We start from the raw sequence: 19,917 nt of genomic DNA, 5'->3' as shown, positions 1-19,917 counted from the left end.
CACACACGCTCACACCGAGATACCCAGCCTGTCTAATCAGCTTTATTGCTCACAAAGTGAAGTTTTCATGCCACCCAATCTGGAAACACCCGGCCGCGTCATCTCCAAGAACGAGCCCCGGGATAGGAGCCACTACACAAAGTGCAAAAAGAGGAAGGAAAATAAGGATAGGGACCACGTCTTTTTACTTCAGTCGTACTCTTCCGAATGCTCAGTACAGTGCTCTGTACCCGATAAGTGCTCGGCAAATACCGCCGTGTGAATGAAGGGCCTGGGGCCTGCGGAACGGAGTGAGGGGAAGGAGGAGAGGGCAGGGCAAGATTTCCTCCCCCCATCCCTCCGCCGCCCCCAGCTTGACTCCACAGCCGGGCAAGTGGCCAGAGGAGCCGGAGCTCAGAAAGGACAGTCAGACCTGGGTGCTCTCGTTTTGGGGGCAGGAAGAGGGGGAGACACCCAGGAACCATATGAGGTAGGAACCAGGAAGCTCGAAGGAGGAGCCTTTTTCGAGGGAGGGGGCCCTCGTTCTACTGGGGCAGAAAGCTTGGTGCAAATCTCCCTCCCTCCACTCCCATGGAGGGAATGGATTGGGGGTCGGGTCCCTGGGAGAGGACGAGAGAGGTGGTGGAAGCAGCCCTCCTCAGGAAGTGTGGGGCAGCACCGTGAATGCTACAGGATCCCAAAGTTGGGGGGCCGGCCCGTTTTTGGGGTGGGGGTAGGGGGAATAGACCCGTGTCTCTCTGTGAGGGGCGGTGCAGGCCCACATCCCGGATTCCCTAGGGCGGCAGACTCCCCGGGCTTCGTGCAAAAAAAAAAAAAAGGGGGGGGGTGGGCAGCTAGGGAACCAGGGACCCAGGAACCTCTCCTCCAGGAGGGGAGAGTTGAGCGGAAGGGCAAGTCCAACATCGGGGTGCTCTGCCCTCAGCTCGATCCCCCCGACATCCCAAACATAGTGCATCTGCCTCAGGGAGAGATGAAAGCCAGTTCAGCTCTCATCATCTGAGGCCACCCTAGGGCCGAAGCCGACTTCATTCTGTTTTACAGGATAAAGGAAACTGCGTACAAATGACAAGAACATTTTAAATAAAGTCCTGCAATACAAAAATACCAAACCGTCCAATCCCGGCATCCAGCTCATAAAACTTTCTTTAAATAGGCGAAAGCTGGACACTAAAGGACCCTCGGGCCTGGAGGGGACACTATATACACAGAATAAAGAAATTAAATTAAAATACAAACGATACAATAATTAAAAACAAATAAGAGTTAGAAGGGGGAGGGGAGGCGGAGCAAACTTCCATGGCTGTGGAATCAGGGCTTCGTCTTGGCGAGGACCAACCGACGCTTGGAATGGTAGAAATCTAGAGAGAGAAGAGACAATGGTGGTGAGGGAATGTGTCTATTTCTTGTTACGTGATACTCTCCCAAGCGCCTAGTACAGTGCTTGACATTGTGTATTTGCCCAGTGGGGGAGGACTTCATATGGGACAGTAACTTAAGCTCGTTGTGGGCAGGGAATGTGTCTGTTTGTTGTTACATTGTACTCTCCCAAGCACTTAGTATACTGCTGTGCACACAGTAAGTGCTCAATAAGTACGACTGACTGACTGAATTTACTTGCCAGGCTGGTAACATGGTCAAAAGTAGCAGGATGGGGAAGGAAGAATAAGCGAAAGTGGGGAGAATCCAGGTTCTCTCTCGCCACTACTGTCAAAAATAGCCCAAGACTGGGAGTCAGAGGACGTGGATTTTTTTTATGGTATCTGTTAAGCGCTTACTACGTGCCAGGCACCAAACTAAGCGTTGGGGTGGATACAAGCTAATCAGGTTGAACACAGTCCATGTCCCACAGGGGGCTCACAGTCTTAATCCCCATTTTAGAGGAGGTAATTGAGGCACAGAGAAGCGAAGTGACTTGCCCCAGGTCACACAGCAGACAAGCGGAGGAGTCAGGATTAGAACCCAGGTCCTTCTGACTCTCAGGCCTGTGCTCTATCCACTAGGCCATGCTGCTTCTAAACCTGGGATAAGAAACCTGTTCTCTTTCTCTTCCAAGTTCTAATCCTGGCTCTACCTCTTGCCCGCTGTGGGACCTTGGGCAAATCACTTCACTTCTCTCGGATGTGAAATAATAGTAGTAATAACGATGGTATTCGATAAGCCCTTACTATGTACTAAATGCCGGGATAGGTGTACTATAAGTAGATCAGACACAGTCCCTGTTCCACGTGAGACTCACAGTCTAAGTAGGAGAAAGAATGCGTATTTAAACTCTATTTTAAAGATGAGGAAACTGAGACCTATATAGAGAATTGAAGTGACTTCCCAAGGTCACGCAGCAGGCAAGGGGCAGAGGCGGGATTAGAACCCAGGTCCTCTACTCCCAGATCCAGGCTCTTTCCACTGGGCCACATGGCTTCTAAAATGGGGCGAAGGTACCTGTTCTCCCTCCCCTTTAGACGGCGAGTACCGTGTGGGACAGGGACTGGGTCCCATTTAATTAGTTTGTATCTATTTCAGTGTTTGGCAGACAGTAAGCGCTCAACAAAAAATGACAATTGTAATCGTTATTACTTTTGGACAAGGTTCTGCGGGGGTGGTGGGTGGGGAAGGGCGCAGGAAAATTTCTGGGTTGGGGTCTCCGGGGGAAGGGATAGTTGGAGCAGGGGTAAACAGTCGGGGTGGTGATTGGTAGGGGCAGCAGGATCTAGTGGATAGAGCGCGAGCTTGAGAGTCAGAGGTCTTGGGTTCAAAACCTGGCTCTGCTGCTGAGAAGCAGCTTGGCTCATTGGAAAGAGCACCAGCTTTGGAGTCAGAGGTCATGGGTTCAAATCCCAGCTCCGCCAATTGTCAGCTGTGTGACTTTGGGCAAGTCACTTCACTTCTCTGGGCCTCAGTTACCTCATCTGTAAAATGGGGATTTAAGACTGTGAGCCCCCCGTGGGACAACCTGTTCACCTTGTAATCTCCCCAGCGCTCAGAACAGCGTTTTGCACATAGTAAGCGCTTAATAAATGCTATCATTATTCTCCGGGCCTTCAACTGCAAAATGGGGATTGAGACTGTGAGACCCGTTCTCTCTCTTACTTGGACTGTGAGTCCCTTTTGGGACATGGACTGTGTCCGACCTGTGTCTACCCCAGGGCTTAGTACAGTGCCTGGCACATAGTAAGCGCTTAACAAATACCTTTAAAAACCAAGAGGACTCAATGCCTGTTCTCTCTCCTACTTGGACTGTGAGTCCCTTTTGGGACATGGACTGTGTCCGACCTGTGTCTACCCCAGTGCTTAGTACAATGCCTGACACATAGTAAGCGCTTAACAAATACCTTTAAAAACCAAGAGGACTCAATGCCTGTTCTCTCTCCTACTTTGACTGTGAGCCCCATGTGGGACCTGATTATCTTGGATTTAGCCCAGTGCTTACCACTGAGCCTGGCTCATAGCAAGGACTTAAATACCACAATTCTGATTATTATGAGCCCGCAGGCCTCTCGTGCTGGATCCGTGGCTGGGTCAGGCCTGGCTACAAAATAGAAAAGACTAGATTCCCCATCACTTGGATTTCTCAGGGTCTCTCGGGGCGTGGAGCCCGGGTGGAGCGGTGGTGATGGTTGTGGTGGGGTGGCTGTCCTACCGGGGACAACTGCATACACCCCATGAAATACCATCTGGGCTTCCTCCGTATCCCCTCTGAACTTTAGCCAGACCCCACAGCCCTCGGGGAGACCAAAAGCAGGGTACACCAGGCCAATGGCTTTCTTAAAATTCGGGTGGGACCGAGGGGCCAGGAGTTCAAATCCCCATCAGCTACCCTTGCTGGACAGTCTCGGTTTGCCCTCTACAACAGGGGAATGATCTAATAGCAATAATAGCCACTGTGATATTTGTTAAGCACTTGCTCCATGCCAAGCACTACAGTGCTAAGCCCTGGGGTGGACACAAGATAATCAGGTGGGGCACAGTCCCTGTCCCGCGTGGGGCTCACAGTCCAAGTAAGAGGGAGAACAGTCATTGAAACCACCATTATACAGCTGAGGAAACTGAGGCCCGGAAAAGTGACACAGCAGGCAAGGAGCAGAACCGGGATTAGAAATCGGATCTTCTGACTCTCAGGTTCTCTCCATGAGCGCTTAGAACAGTGCGTTGCACATAGTAAGAGCTTGACAAATGCCATCATTATTATTATTATGAGGCCAGGCCTGAATCTGGAGCAGATCCTAGGGGAAGCCCCAGCACCAAGATGGCACTGCCCAGGACTGCATCGGGCCCTGGGGGGCATTCAGAGGGATCAGTGGGATTGGGAGGGACGGAGGAGCCACCCAGTGCATTGATAATAACGATGGTATTTGTTAAGCGCTTAATATGTGCCAAGCACTGTTCAGCGCTGGAGTACATACAAGGTAATCAGGTTGTCCCACGTGGGGCTCACAGTCTCAATCCCCATTTTCCCGATGAGGTAACTGAGGCACAGAGAAGTGACCTGCCCAAAGTCACACCGCTGACAAGTGGCAGAGCTCAGTGGAAAGAGCCCGGGCTTTGGAGTCAGAGGTCATGGGTTCAAATCCCAGCTCCACCAATTGTCAGCTGTGTGACTTTGGGCAAGTCACTTAACTTCTCTGTGCCTCGGTTCCCTCATCTGTAAAATGGGGATTAAGACTGTGAGCCCCCCGTGGGACAACCTGATCACCCTGTAATCTTCCCAGTGCTTAGAACAGTGCTTTGCACATAGTAAGCGCTTAATAAATACCATTATTATTAGAAGCATGGCTCAGTGGAAAGAGCCCAGGCTTTGGAGTCAGAGGTCATGGGTTCATACCCCGGCTCGGCCAATTGTCAGCTGTGTGACTTTGGGCAAGTCGCTTAACTTCTCTGTGCCTCAGTACCCCAGCTGGAAAATGGGGATGAAGACTGTGAGCCCCCCATGGGACGACCTTGATCACCTTGTGACCTCCCCAGCGCTTAGAACAGTGCTTTGCACTTAGTAAGCGCTTAATTAATGCCATCATTATTATTATTAGAACCCACGACCTCTGACCCCCAAGCCCGTGCTCTTTCCACAGAACCACGCTGCTTCTTAGGCTGGGGGAGGAGAGCCCCCTCCCCACCACACAGCGGGAGGGTCCAAGCAATCAATCAATCGTATTTATTGAGCGCTGACTGTGTGCAGACCACTGGACTAAGCGCTTGGGAAGTACAAGTTGGCAACAGATAGAGACCCAAGAGTGGGCTCACCCACCTGTCATGCTGGTCTGGCGCCGTTTGTGTCCCCGGGGGCTGCCGTTGGTTGGGGAGCCCACATCCTGCGCCTGGGGGGGCGGCCCCACCGCACAGGACAGCGACAGGTCCACGTGGTCCCCCCGGGAGGAGATCTGCACCAGAGCCGAGGAGGCCGGCCCAGGCCTCTGCCGCTTCCCCGCCGGGCCCTCCCGGCCGCGCCAGCCCGGCGAGGCCAGGTAGAGGGCCGGCAGGTCCAGGTCCCGCACCCTCTCCCACGCGAAGTCTCCCTCCAGAGGCGTCTCGGCGACGAAGTCGAAGTTCCAGCGGCGCTGGGCTTCGTCGGCGCAGCTCTGCAGGAGGGCCTGGGCTTCCTGGCGCAGCTGCTCCGCGTCCACGGGCCCGAACAGGTTCCGGCACAGCTTCCCGCTGCAGGCGATCGGCTGGCTCCGGCCCCCAGCGCTGGACGCGGAGGCTCGGCCTGCAAGACCAAGGGGAGTCGGGGTCACCGGGAGGCCCGGCGGGCGCTTCGCGACGGCTGGCAATGCTATTGTGTTTGACCCATAAAGTGCCCCTGGTTCCTCCAACAGAGCACCCCTGATTTCCCCCACAAAGCACCCCTGGTTCCCCCAACAGAGCACCCCTGGTTCCCCTCACAAAGCACCCCTGGTTCCCCCCACAAAGCACCCCTGATTTCCCCCACAAAGCGCCCCTGGTTTCAATCAATCAATCGTATTTATTGAGCGCTTACTGTGTGCAGAGCCCTGTACTAAGCACTTGGAAAGTACAAGTTGGCAACATATAGAGACGGTCCCTACCCAACAGTGGGCTCACAGTCTAGAAGGGGGAGACAGACAACAAAACCAAACATATTAACAAACAAACTGACAACAGACGAGTGGCGGAGCCAGGACTAGAACCCATAACCTTCTGACTCCCAAGCCCATGCTTTATCCACTATAAGAGCTCTTACTGTGTGCAGGGCACTGTACCAAGCGCTTGGGAAAATACAATACAACAATAAACAACATCATCATCATCAATCGTATTTATTGAGCGCTTACTGTGTGCACAGCACTGTACTAAGCACATGGAAAGTACAAGTTGGCAACATAGAGAGACGGTCCCTACCCAACAGTGGGCTCACAGTCTAGAAGGGGGAGAAAGACAACAAAACCAAACATATTAACAAACAAATTGACAACAGACGAGTGGCGGAGCCAGGACTAGAACCCATAACCTTTTGACTCCCAAGCCCATGCTTTATCCACTATAAGAGCTCTTACTGTGTGCAGGGCACTGTACTAAGCGCTTGGGAAAGTACAATACAACAATAAACACACACATTCCCTGCCCTCAACGAGCTTACCGTCTAGAGGAGGGAAGACAATGTTGTGTATTATATTACCCTCAGATTAAGCATCTCTCTGCCCTGAAGGAGCTTACAATCTAGAACAGTGCAAGCACCCTTAGATCGTGTCAAACAGAACGAGAGCAGCAGCATATTCAAGAAGAACTTGAGATTAAAGAACTTTATTTAATGCAGCACGGAAAAGCGGCTTGGCCTAGTGCAAAGAGCCTGGGGCTGGGACTCCGAGGACCTGGGTTCTAAACCCGGCTCTGCTAAATTGCTTGCTGTGGGATCTTCAAGTCTCTGTACTTCTCTGTGCCTCAGTTCCCTCAACTGCAAAATGGGGATCGAATACTTGTTCTCCCTCCTGCTTAGACTTTGAGCCCCATGTGGGACAGGGACTGTGTCCCATGTAATTAACTTGTACCTAATAATAATAACTTGTATCCAGTAATAATGCTGCACAGAAGCAGCATGGGGTAGGAGACACCCCTGCATCCCCTACAAAGTGCCCGATTCCCCCCCAAAGCACCCCTGGTTCCCCCCACAAAGAACCCCTGGTTCCCCCCACAAAGAATCCCTGGTTCCCCCCACAAAGAACCCCTGGTTTCCCCCACAAAGTGCCCCTGATTCCCCCAATGAAGCGCCCCTGATTCCCTCAACAAAGCCCCCTGATTCCCCCACAAAGCGCCCCTGGTTTCCCCCACAAAGTGCTCCTGGTTTCCCCCACAAAGAACCCCTGGTTTCCCCCACAAAGAACCCCTGGTTCCCCCAACAAAGCGCCCCTGGTTCCCCCACAAAGAACCCCTGGTTCCCCCCACAAAGAACCCCTGGCTCCCCCCACAAAGAACCCCTGGTTTCCCCCACAAAGAACCCCTGGTTTCCCCCACAAAGAACCCCTGGTTCCCTCAACAAAGCGCCCCTGGTTTCCCCCACAAAGTGCTCCTGGTTTCCCCCACAAAGAACCCCTGGTTTCCCCCACAAAGCGCCCCTGGTTCTCCCCCACAAAGCGCCCCTGGTTCTCCCCCACAAAGCGCCCCTGGTTCCCCCCACAAAGAACCCCTGGTTTCCCCCAAAAGAACCCCTGGTTCCCCCAACAAAGCGTCCCTGGTTCCCCCACAAAGCGCCCCTGGTTCCCCCCACAAAGAACCCCTGGTTCCCCCCACAAAGAACCCCTGGTTTCCCCCACAAAGAACCCCTGGTTCCCCCAACAAAGCGCCCTGATTCCCCCACAAAGCGCCCCTGGTTTCCCCCACAAAGTGCTCCTGGTTTCCCCCACAAAGTGCCCCTGGTTCCCCCCACAAAGAATCCCTGGTTTCCCCCACAAAGAACCCCTGGTTCCCCCACAAAGAACCCCTGGATTCCCCCACGAAGCGCCCCTGATTCCCCCAACGAAGCGCCCCTGATTCCCCCAACAAAGCGCCCCTGATTCCCCCACAAAGCGCCCCTGGTTTCCCCCACAAAGCGCCCCTGGTTTCCCCCACAAAGTGCTCCTGGTTCCCCCACCAAAGCTCCCCTGGTTCCCCCACAAAGGGTTTCCCACACAAAGTGCTCCTGGTTCCCCCCATAAAGCGCCCCTGGATTCCCCCCAATTAGCTCCCTCCCTTTGGGAGCCCTGTGGGGGACCGGGACGGTTTCTGACCTCATTATCTTGTGACTACCCCAGCGCTTAGTACAGTGCCTGGCACAAAATAAGTGTCCAACGACTACCGCAATTGACATTATTAGTGGAGCAGGGGGAGTAGACATTATGGGATACAGGAGACCTGGACATCTTGCCCCTCGGGCTGAAACCAAAGGTTTATTCTTGAGGAAGAAGCTTCTAGGCCAAAGAAAACAAGGCCGGCCGTGAGTCTGCCCTCCCTCCCTCCCACTTAACCCCCCATCCGTCCTCCCCGCTCTCCCACCCCGTCACCCCGCCTGCCAGTTGCTCCCTGGACTCCGTGTGCCTGGCTGGACTGTTGCACCATCACGCAAAGACGGAGGCGGGAAATTAAAAATAGCACGACCTTCCCTCTCTCGCACCGCGATCCCGCCAAGCCCCTCTCCCGCTCTCTTGGCGTCAACCTCCCCGGCTTCCTTGGGCTACAAAATGGGATCCCTCCCAAATCTTGGCGGGAACTCTGTCTTGGCAGTAAGTCTGTGGTTTCAAAAGGAAAAGGAAATCGACAGAGTCTACGAGGAACAGGGCGATCCTGGCTGGGCCCCAGCCCGGCCCTCAGCTGTTGCTGACCTGAACAGAACCCCTAGGCCTCAGTTTTCCCAACTCATAAAGTGGGGCGATCAGACCTTTCACCCCTCCGCTCTGCACAGGGACAGCGTGAAGACGACCAAGAGGAGTTCCGAGCACTTGGAAAAACGGCACTACAGGCATTTGTGGGAGGATACCTCTCCTCAATCAATGGATTGATTGAGCACTTGCTGTGTGCAGAGCACTATAATAAGCTCTTGGGAGCGTGTAATAGTAGGGTAAGTATTTATTATTGATTTAAAGGTATTTGTTAAGCGCTTACTATGTGCCAGGCGCAGGAGAAGATACGAGCTCATCGTGTTGGACACAGTCTCCCGCCTGCAAAGATCTTCCAGCCTAGTTTACAATTCCCCTTACCCTCAATCATATTTATCGAGCGCTTACTGTGTGCAGAGCCCTGTACTAAGCGCTTGGAAGAGTCTAACAGGAGTTGATTAACCCCTTTGCCCAGGGGTTAATTCTCAGGTCTCGGAATGATAATAATAATAATAATAATAATAATAATAATAATAATAATAATAATAATGGTATTTGTTAAGCGCTTACTATGTGCCAAGCATGTTTTAAGTGCTGGGGTAGATACAAGGTAATCAGGTTGTCCCACATGGGGCTCACGGTCTTCATCCCCATTTTACAGATGAGGTCACTGAGGCACCAAGAAGTTAAGCGGCTTGCCCAAGGTCCCACTGCAGCCAAGCGACAGATCCGGCATTCGAACCCACGCCCCCAACAAAGCACCCCTGGTTTCCCACACAATATAATAAATAAATCCCGGCGCTGTCACTTATCAGCAGTGTGACTTGGGACCTGTCTGTACGGCCGTCTAGCCCAGCTCTTTGTACAGCGCTTGGCACGGGATATCATCATCATCATCATCAATCGTATTTATTGAGCGCTTACTGTGTGCAGAGCACTGTACTAAGCGCTTGGGCAACATATAGAGACAGTCCCTACCCAACAGTGGGCTCACAACTTAAGTGATTAATAATAACGATGGGATTTGTATGCCGAGATTATTATTGTTGCGATCGATTAGGATGAAATCCCGGCTCCGCCCCCTTGCCTGCTGTGTGACCTTGGGCCAGTCACTTCACTTCTCTGGGCCTCGGTTCCCTCGTCTGTCAAATGGGGATGGAGACCGTGAGCCCCACGTGGGACAGGGACTGTGTCCCACCTGATTTGCTTGTCTCCACCCCGGAGCTGAGGACAGTGCTTGGCGCACAGTAAGCGCTTAACAAATACCATAATTATTATTACTTATTCAGCGTGGTTCAGTGGGAAAGAGCCCGGGCTTTGGAGTCGGAGGTCAGGGGTTCAAATCCCGGCTCCGCCACTTGTCAGCTGGGTGACTTTGGGCAAGTCACTTCACTTCTCTGGGCCTCAGTTCCCTCATCTGGAAAATGGGGATGAAGACTGGGAGCCCCATGTGGGACAACCTCATGACCTGTATCCCCCCAGCGCTTAGAACAGTGCTTGGCACATAGTAAGCGCTTAATAAATGCCATCATTATTAGAGAAGCAGCGTGGCTCAGTGGAAAAGAGCACGGGCTCTGGAGTCAGAGGTCATGGGTTCAAATCCCGGCTCTGCCAATTGTCAGCTGTGTGACTTTGGGCAAGTCACTTCACTTCTCTGTGCCTCAGTTCACTCATCTGTAAAATGGGGATGAAGACTGTGAGCCCCCTGTGGGACAACCTGATCACCTTGTAACCTCCCCAGTGCTTAGAACAGTGCTTTGCACATAGTAAGCGCTTAATAAATGCCATTATTATTAAGTAATAGTAATAATAATAATAATGGTATTTGTTAAGTGCTTAACTATGTGCCAGGCACTGTACTAAGATCTGGGGTGGATACAAGCAGATAATAATAATAATAATAATAATAATAATGGTATTTGTTAAGCGCTTAGTACAGTGCTCTGCATACAGTAAGGGATCAATAAATATGATTGAATGAAATATTTGTTAAGTGCTTACTATGTGCCAAGCACCGTTCTACGCACTGAGGTAGACAGAAGGTAATCAGGTTGTCCCAAGTGGGGCTCACAGTCTTCATCCCCATTTTACAGATGAGATAGCTGAGGCCCAGAGAAGTGAGGTGACTTGCCCCAAGTCACACGGCTGAGAAGTGACAGCGCCAGGATTAGAACCCACGACCTCTGACTCCCAAGCCCGGGCTCTTTCCACTAAGCCACGCTGCAGTCCCTGTCCCCCATGGGGCTCACAGTCTCCATCCCCATTTTCCAGGTGAGGGAACAGAGGCCCAGAGCTGTGAAGGGACTTGGCCAAGGCCACCCAGCAGAGCTGGCTCAGTGGAAAGAGCATCGGCTTGGGAGTCAGAGGTCATGGGTTCGAATCCCAGCTCCGCCACTTGTCAGCTGGGTGACTTTGGGCAAGTCACTTCACTTCTCTGGGCCTCAGTTACCTCATCTGTAAAATGGGGGTTAAGACTGTGAGCCCCCGGGGGACAACCTGATTACCTTGTATCCCCCCAGCGCTTAGAACAGTGCTTTGCACATAGTAAGCGCTTAATAAATACCATTATTATTATTCTCTGGGCCTCAGTTACCTCATCTGTAAAATGGGGGTTAAGACTGGCTCAGTGGAAAGAGCCCAGGCTTTGGAGTCAGAGGTCATGGGTTCGAATCCCAGCTCTGCTACTTGTCAGCTGTGTGACTTTGGGCAAGCCACTTCACTTCTCTGGGCCTCAGTTACCTCATCTGTAAAATGGGGGTTAAGACTGTGAGCCCCCCGTGGGACAACCTGATCACCTTGTAACCTCCCCAGCGCTTAAAACAGTGCTTTGCACATAGTAAGCACTTAATAAATGCCATCATTATTGTTACTATTATTATTATTAAGTGGTGGGGCAGGGATTAGAACCCCTGACCTTCTGAGCTCACCTCCTCCAGGAGGCCTTCCCAGACTGTGCCCCTTCCTTCCTCTCCCCCTCGTCCCCCTCTCCATCCCCCCATCTTACCTCCTTCCCTTCCCCACAGCACCTGTATATATGTATATATGGTTGTACATATTTATTATTCTATTTATTTATTTATTTTACTTGTACATATCTATCCTATTTATTTTATTTTGTTGGTATGTTTGGTTTTGTTCTCTGTCTCCCCCTTTTAGACTGTGAGCCCACTGTTGGGTAGGGACTGTCTCTATATGTTGCCAATTTGTACTTCCCAAGCGCTTAGTACAGTGCTCTGCACATAGTAAGCACTCAATAAATACGATTGATGATGATGATGATGATGATTCCCAGGCCCCGGCTCTATCCACTAGACCACCCCACTTCTCGACTTGTCCCAGCTCCCGCGGCAGAGCTGGGACGGAGCCAGGTGGGATTCGAACCCCGCTCCTTCTGGCTCCCAAGGCCAAGGTCGAACCCCTCCTCCCCCTCCCTCCCACCTTATTCATTCATTCATTCATTCATTCATTCATTCAATCGTATTTATTCTAGACCGTGAGCCCACTGTTGGGTAGGGACCATCTCTAGATGTTGCTGACTTGGACTTCCCAAGCGCTTAGTCCAGTGTTCTGCACACAGTAAACGCTCAATAAATACGATTGAATGAATGAATGAATTGAAGTTGGCCTTACCTCCTTCCCCTCCCCACAGCACCTGTATATATGTATATATGTTTGTACATATTTATTACTGTATTCATTTTATGTGTACATATCTATTCTATTTATTTTATTTCATTACTATGTTTTGTTTTGTTGTCCATCTCCCCCTTCTAGACTGTGAGCCCGCTGTTGGGTAGGGACCGTCTCTAGATGTTGCCAACTTGTACTTCCCAGGCGCTTAGTACAGTGCTCTGCACACAGTAAGTGCTCCTCCCCCTCCCCATCCCCCTGCCTTACCTCCTTCCCCTCCCCACAGCACCTGTATATATGTATATATGTTTGTATGTATTTATTACTCTATTTTATTTCTACATACCTATTCTATTTATTTCATTACTGTGTTTTGTTTTGTTGTCCGTCTCCCCCTTCCAGACTGTGAGCCCGCTGTTGGGTAGGGACTGTCTCTAGATGTTGCCAACTTGGACTTCCCAAGCGCTTAGTGCAGTGCTCTGCACACAGTAAGTGCTCCTCCCCATCCTCCCCACCTTACCTTCTTCCCCTCCCCACAGCACCTGTATATATGTATATACGTTTGTACGTATTTATTACTCTATTTATTTATTTATTTTATTTGTACATATCTATTCTATTTATTTCATTTCGTTACTATGTTTTGTTTTAATAATAATAATAATAATGGCATTTATTAAACTCTTATTATGTACAAAGCACTGTTCTAAGCGCTGGGGGGGATACAAGGTGATCAGGTTGTCCCACGTGGGGCTCACAGTCTCCATCCCCATTTTACAGATGAGGGAATGAGGCCCAGAGAATAATAATAATAATAATGATGATGATGATGGCATTTGTTAAGCACTTACTATGTGCCAAGCACTGTTCTAAGCGATGGGGGGATACAAGGTGATCAGGTTGTCCCACGTGGGGCTCACAGTCTTCATCCCCATTTTACAGATGAGGGAATGAGGCCCAGAGAATAATAATAATAATAATAATGATGATGGCATTTGTTAAGCGCTTACTATGTGCCAAGCACTGTTCTAAGCGATGGGGGGGATACAAGGTGATCAGGTTGTCCCACGTGGGGCTCACAATCTCCACCCCCATTTTAATCAATCAATCAATCGTATTTATTGAGCGCTTACTGTGTGCAGAGCACTGTACTAAGCGCTTGGGAAGTCCAAGTTGGCAACACATAGAGACAGTCCCTACCCAACAGTGGGCTCACAGTCTAAAAGGGGGAGACAGAGAACAAAACCAAACATCTCTAGATGTTCCCAACTTATACTTCCCAAGCGCTTAGTACAGTGCTCTGCACACAGTAAGCGCTCAATAAATACGATTGAATGAATGAATTGAATGAATGACTAAATGAACCACTAGATGGCGCGCGACCCCCCCCCCGCGCTCTCGGTCTGCATGGCGCGCATGCGCGCCCCCTCCCCCCCCCGGCGCACTCCGTCTGTAGGGTGCGCATGCGCGCCCCCCCTCCGCGCGCTCCGTCTGTGGGGCGCGCATGCGCCCCCCCTCCCCGCGTGTTCCGTCTGTGGGGCGCGCATGCGCGCACGACGCCCCCCCGTTGATGGCCTGAAGGTGTCGCTGTGCCCCCAGGAACGTCCCGTCCGGCCCAGCGCCGCGGCGCGGAGGGGGAAGGTTCATTGGTTCATTCATTCATTCATTCATTCATTCATTCATTCAATGGTATTTATTGAGCGCTTAGTGTGTGCAGAGCACTGTACTAAGCGCTTGGGAAGTCCAAGTTGGAAACATATAGAGCCAGTCCCTACCCAACAGCGGGCTCACAGTCTAGAAAGGGGACTGTATATATGCATATATGTTTGCACATATTTTAGACTGTGAGCCCACTGTTGGGTAGGGACTGTCTCTATATGTTGCCAATTTGTACTTCCCAAGCGCTTAGTACAGTGCTCTGCACATAGTAAGCGCTCAATAAATACGATTGATGATGATTACTCTATTTTACTTGTACATATCTATTCTATTTATTTTATTTTGTTAGTATGTTTGGTTTTGTTCTCCGTCTCCCCCTTTTAGACTGTGAGCCCACTGTTGGGTAGGGACCGTCTCTAGATGTTGCCAACTTGGACTTCCCAAGCGCTTAGTACAGTGCCCTGCACACAGTAAGCGCTCAATAAATAAATACGATTGATTGATTGACTTCACTTCTCCGGGCCTCAGTGACCTCATCTGGAAAATGGGGATGAAGACTGGGAGCCCCCGGCCTGTGGGCCCACCTGATCGCCTTGTAACCTCCCCGGCGGCGCTCAGAACGGTGCTGTGCACGTAGTAAGCGCTCCATAAATGCCGTCATTAAGGGAGAGGCTCCCCCACGTCACGCAGCCTTCCCAAACGGCATGTGATGCCGTTGGGAAATCCAGCAGTCTACTCACGCACGGGGACACGGACACACACACATACACACACACAACACAACACACACTGCCCTGGCTCCCATGTCCACACAACACACACAGGACTGCCCATGTACAAGCAGCTGCCAGACCTACACACACACACACACACACACACACACGCCTGCCCACGTACAAGCATGACCTACACACACACACACACACACACACACACAATCGAGCCTGCCCATGTAGAAGCAGGACACACATACTCACCCAAACACACACACAATCCTGCCTGCCCACGTAGAAGCAGGACACACACACACACACACACACCGCCAAACACACACACAATCCGGCCTGCCCACGGACAAGCTGAACACACACACACACACACACACACACACACAATCCTGCCTGCCCACGTACAAGCAGAACACAGACACCCCCCCCCGCCCACACACACACACACACAATCGGGCCTGCCCATGTAGAGGCAGGCCACACACCCCCACCCAAACACACACACACACAAACTGGCCTGCCCACGTACAAGCACAACACACACACACACAATCCTGCCTGCCCACGTACACGCAGAACACAGAAACACACACACACACAATCCTGCCTGCCCACGTACAAGCAGAACACAGATACACACAAACACACACACACACACACAATGGGGCCTGCCCACGGAGAAGCAGGACACACAGACCCACCCAAACACACACACAAACTGGCCTGCCCGCGTACAAGTAGAACACTCGCACACAATCCTGCCTGCCCACGTACAAGCACAACACAGACACACACACACAATCGGGCCTGCCCACGTAGAAGCAGGACACACCCATCCACCCAAACACACACACAATCGAGCCTGCCCACGCAGAAGCATGACCTACACTCCCCCCCCCCTTACTCACAAAGACCACACACACACAGACACACACACACCCCTACAACAGAAGTTAAGAGAAGCAGCGTGGCTTAGTGGAAAGAGCCCGGGCTTTGGAGTCCGAGGTCATGGGTTCAAGCCCCGGCTCTGCCACTTGTCAGCTGGGTGGCTCTGGGCAAGTCACTTCACTTCTCTGGGCCTCAGTTCCCTCATCTGGAAAATGGGGATTAAGACAGTGAGCCCCACGAGGGACAACCTGATCACCTTGTATCCCCCCACCCCCAGCGCTTTGCACATAGTAAGTGCTTAACAAATGCCATCATTATTATTATTATTATTACACACACACACACACACACACACACACACACACACACAATCGGGCCTGCCCACGTAGAAGCACCCCCCCGTTGCACGCACACACACACACTCACACACAAAGACACACACTCACACAGCCAGACACAGACAGACAGACCCAAACAGTTGCCCCCAAAGCAGGCCGCTCAGAGCAGCCCGACCCCGGCCAACAGGTGCTTGCCCCCACGGCGGTGCCCTGCACAACCAGAGACACCCCACACACACAAACACAACCCTCCCCACGTTTGGATCCCACCCCATATACACACAGACACACACACACACACAAACACACACACACCCGCCAGAGTGTTGCCCACCTCTGTTGCCCTAGGCCTTCCCAGACTGAGTCCCCTCCATCCTCTCCTTCCCCTCCCCACAGCACCTGTATATATGTATATATGTTTCTACGTATTTATTACTCTATTTATTTGTACAAATCTATTCTATTTATTTTATTTCGTTAATATGTTCTGTTTTGTTGCCAGTCTCCCCCTTCTAGACTGTGAGCCCGCTGTTGGGTAGGGACCGTCCCTATATGTTGCCAACTCGTACTTCCCAAGCGCTTAGTACAGTGCTCTGCACACAGTAAGTGCTCAATAAATACGATTGAATGAATGTTTATTTTACTTGTACATATTTATTCTATTTATTTTATTTGGTTTGTATGTTCTGTTTTGTTGTCCGTCTCCCTCTTCTAGGCTGTGAGCCCGCTGTTGGGGAGCGACCGTCTCTAGATGTTGCCAACTTGGACTTCCCAAGCGCTTAGTCCAGTGCTCTGCACACAGTAAGCGCTCAATAAATACGATAGGATGAATGAATATTTATTTATTTTACTTGTACATATTTATTCTATTTATTTTATTTGGTTTACATGTTTTGTTTTGTTGTCCGTCTCCCCCTTCTAGACTGTGAGCCCGCTGTTGGGTAGAGACCGTCTCTAGATGTTGCCAACTTGGACTTCCCAAGCGCTTAGTCCAGTGCTCTGCACACAGTAAGCGCTCAATAAATACGACTGAATGAATATTTATTATTTATTTTACTTGTACATATTTATTCTATTTATTTTATTTGGTTTACATGTTTTGTTTTGTTGTCCATCTCCCCCTTCTAGACTGTGAGCCCGCTGTTGGGTAGGGACCGTCTCTAGACCAACTTGGACTTCCCAAGCGCTTAGTCCAGTGCTCCGCACACAGTAGGCGCTCAATAAATACGATTGAATGAGTGAATGCCGCCTCTTCCCCTTACAGGTGGTGGGTGGCAAAGTGCCCACAAAGTGCCCACACCCACACACAGGCGGAGGGGGCCTGTGTGTGGGTGTGTGTCCATCCGTCCGTCCCTGAGGGTGGCAGGCGGGGGTCCTGGGTGCCCCCCGTGCCCTCGCCAGGGCCCGGCCTGTCCCGAGGGGTCCGGGGAGGGAATCATTCATTCAATCGTATTTACTGAGCGCTTACTGTGTGCAGGGCACTGTACTAAGCGCTTGGGAAGTAGAAGTTGGCAACATATAGAGACGGTCCCTACCCAACAGCGGGCTCACAGTCTAGAAGGGGGAGACAGACAACAAAACAAATTAACAAAATTAAGCAAATAGAATATGTACAAGTAAAGTAAATAAATAATAAATAAATTCCACGGTCGTCAAAGGCCAGGAGGTCCCCACCCCCACCCACCCCGGGTCCGGAGGGGACCGGGGGGGGGGGGGGGGGGGCGTCCTGCCCGAGAAGCAGTGTGGCTCAGTGGAAAGAGCGCGGGCTTTGGAGTCAGAGGTCATGGGTTCAAATCCCGGATCCGCCAATTGTCAGCTTTGTGACTTCGGGCAAGTCACTTCACTTCTCTGGGCCCCAGTTCCCTCATCTGTAAAATGGGGATTAAGACTGTGAGCCCTGCCGTGGGTCAACCTCTTCACTTGGTAACCTCCTCGGCGCTTAGAACAGTGCTTTGAATATAGTAAGCGCTTAATAAATGCCATTATTATTATTATTTTTCTCTGGGCCCCAGTTACCTTATCTGTAAAATGGGAATTAAGACTGTGACCCCCCCCACCCCCTTTGGCACAACCTGATCACCTTGTAACCTCCCCGGCGCTTAGAACAGTGCTTTGCACACAATAACCGCTTAATAAATGCCATTATTATTATTATTATTCTCCGGACCCCAGTTCCCCCATCTGTAAAATGGGGATGAAGACTGTGAGCCCCCTTTAGAACAACCTGATCACCTTGTAACCTCCCCACCGCTTAGAACAGTGCTTTACAATCAATCAATCGTATTTATTGAGCGCTTACTGTGTGCAGAGCACTGTACTAAGCGCTTGGGAAATACAAGTTGGCAACACAGAGAGACAGTCCCTACCCAACAGTGGGCTCACAGTCTAAAGCGCTTAATAAATGCCATTATTATTATTATTATTCTCCGGGCCCCAGTTCCCCCTTCTGTAAAATGGGGATGAAGACTGTGAGCCCCCTTTGGCACAACCTGATCCCCCTGTAACCTCCCCGGCGCTGAGAACAGTGCTTTGCGCATAGTAAGAGCTTAATAAATTAAAGATTAAAAAAAAATCAGGGGTGGGGGACACAGAGAGAGCCAAACATCTGCCAAACTAGCTCTCTTCCTCCCTTCAAAGCCCTACTGAGAGCTCACCTTCTCTAGAAGGCCTTCCCAGATTCAGCCCCCCTTATCCTCTGCTCCTCCTCCCCTCCCCATCAATCAATCAATCAATCATATTTATTGAGCGCTTACTATGTGCAGAGCACTGCACTAAGCGCTTGGGAAGTACAAATTGGCAACATATAGAGCCAGTCCCTACCCAACATTGGGCTCACGGTCCCCATCGCCCCCACTCCCTCCCCACAGCACTTGTGTGCATCCGTACATATTTATTACTCTAGTGATTTTATTAATGATGCGTATCTATCTATAATTCTATTTATTTTGATGGTGTAAGCGCTTAGTCCAGTGCTGTGCACACAGTAAGCGCTCGATAAATACGATTGACTGATGGAGAGACCCCTCCCCACGGGCCGGGGGGAGGCCTGTGTCTGTGTGTGTGTGTGTGTGTGTGTGTGTGTGTCTGTGTGTGTCCGGGGGTTGGGGAAGGGTCCCTTTGTCGCCTCCCCCGGGTCCCCCCGCCCCCCCCCCCCAAGTCCTACTTCGGTTTCTGTCCGGGTTCAGGGGGCGGAGGGGCTGCCTCTAGATGTTGCCAACTTGGACTTTCCAAGCGCTTAGTCCGGTGCTCTGCACGCAGTAAGCGCTCAATAAATAGGATTAGATTGATTGAGGGACCCCACCCCAACCGGGGACAGGCCCGGGGGACCCGCCCCACTCACCGTCCCGCTCCATGGTCCTGAGTCCTTCGGGCTGGGGCTTGGAAGGGCTGTCTGTCCGGCTGTCTGTCCAGCTGTCTGTCCAGCTGTCCGTCCGTCTGTCTGTCCGGGGCTCGGCCCTGTTGTTGTTGTCGTTGCTGCTGCTCCCGCAGCCGCCACCGCCCAGGCCCCACCGGCTCGGCAATAAAAAGGACCGGGTCGGACGGTGGGAGGGGCCCGGCCCAGGAGGGGAGGGGTCCGGACAAGGACGGGGAGGGGAGGGCAGGGGAGGGGAGGGGAGGGGAGGGACCGGGGACAGGCCCTCGGACAGGCCGGAGGGGCTGGAAGGGAGGGGAGGGGCAGGACCAGAAGGACTCGGCCAGGATGACGCAAAAACTGGCTTTACCACCCCCCCCCCATTAATAATCATAACGATGGCATTTATTCATTCATTCATTCATATAATAATGATAAGGGCATTTATTAAGCGCTTACTATGTGCAAAGCACTGGGGGAGAGGCCGGGGACAGGCCCTCGGACAGGCCGGAGGGGGTGGGGGTGGGAGG

At 51.6% G+C, this 19,917-nt stretch overlaps 1 protein-coding gene across 1 annotated transcript; it reads right to left on the bottom strand.

The window, feature by feature from the left end:
- CDKN1A (cyclin dependent kinase inhibitor 1A) lies at positions 1-19,547 on the bottom strand. Its single transcript, XM_038749150.1, has 3 exons — positions 19,376-19,547; positions 5,237-5,695; positions 1-1,358 (listed from the first exon to the last, which is right to left on the bottom strand). Exons 1-3 carry the CDS (start codon positions 19,386-19,388, stop codon positions 1,309-1,311), a joined length of 522 nt encoding a protein of 173 aa, XP_038605078.1. The 5' UTR covers positions 19,389-19,547; the 3' UTR covers positions 1-1,308.
- Positions 19,548-19,917: the final 370 nt, after the last annotated feature.

This window comes from Tachyglossus aculeatus, chromosome 7 (genome assembly GCF_015852505.1).
Source record: "Tachyglossus aculeatus isolate mTacAcu1 chromosome 7, mTacAcu1.pri, whole genome shotgun sequence".
Lineage (NCBI taxonomy): Eukaryota > Metazoa > Chordata > Mammalia > Monotremata > Tachyglossidae > Tachyglossus > Tachyglossus aculeatus.
Note: the sequence above shows the minus strand (reverse complement) of the source record. Positions and strands in the feature narration are given on the sequence as shown.

Excerpts from the sequence above, each read along its gene's own strand:
- CDKN1A (XM_038749150.1), bottom strand. Across the intron at positions 1,359-5,236 it reads GCGCCAGACCAGCATGACAG|ATTTCTACCATTCCAAGCGT; the intron begins GTGGGTGAGCCC and ends TTCTCTCTCTAG.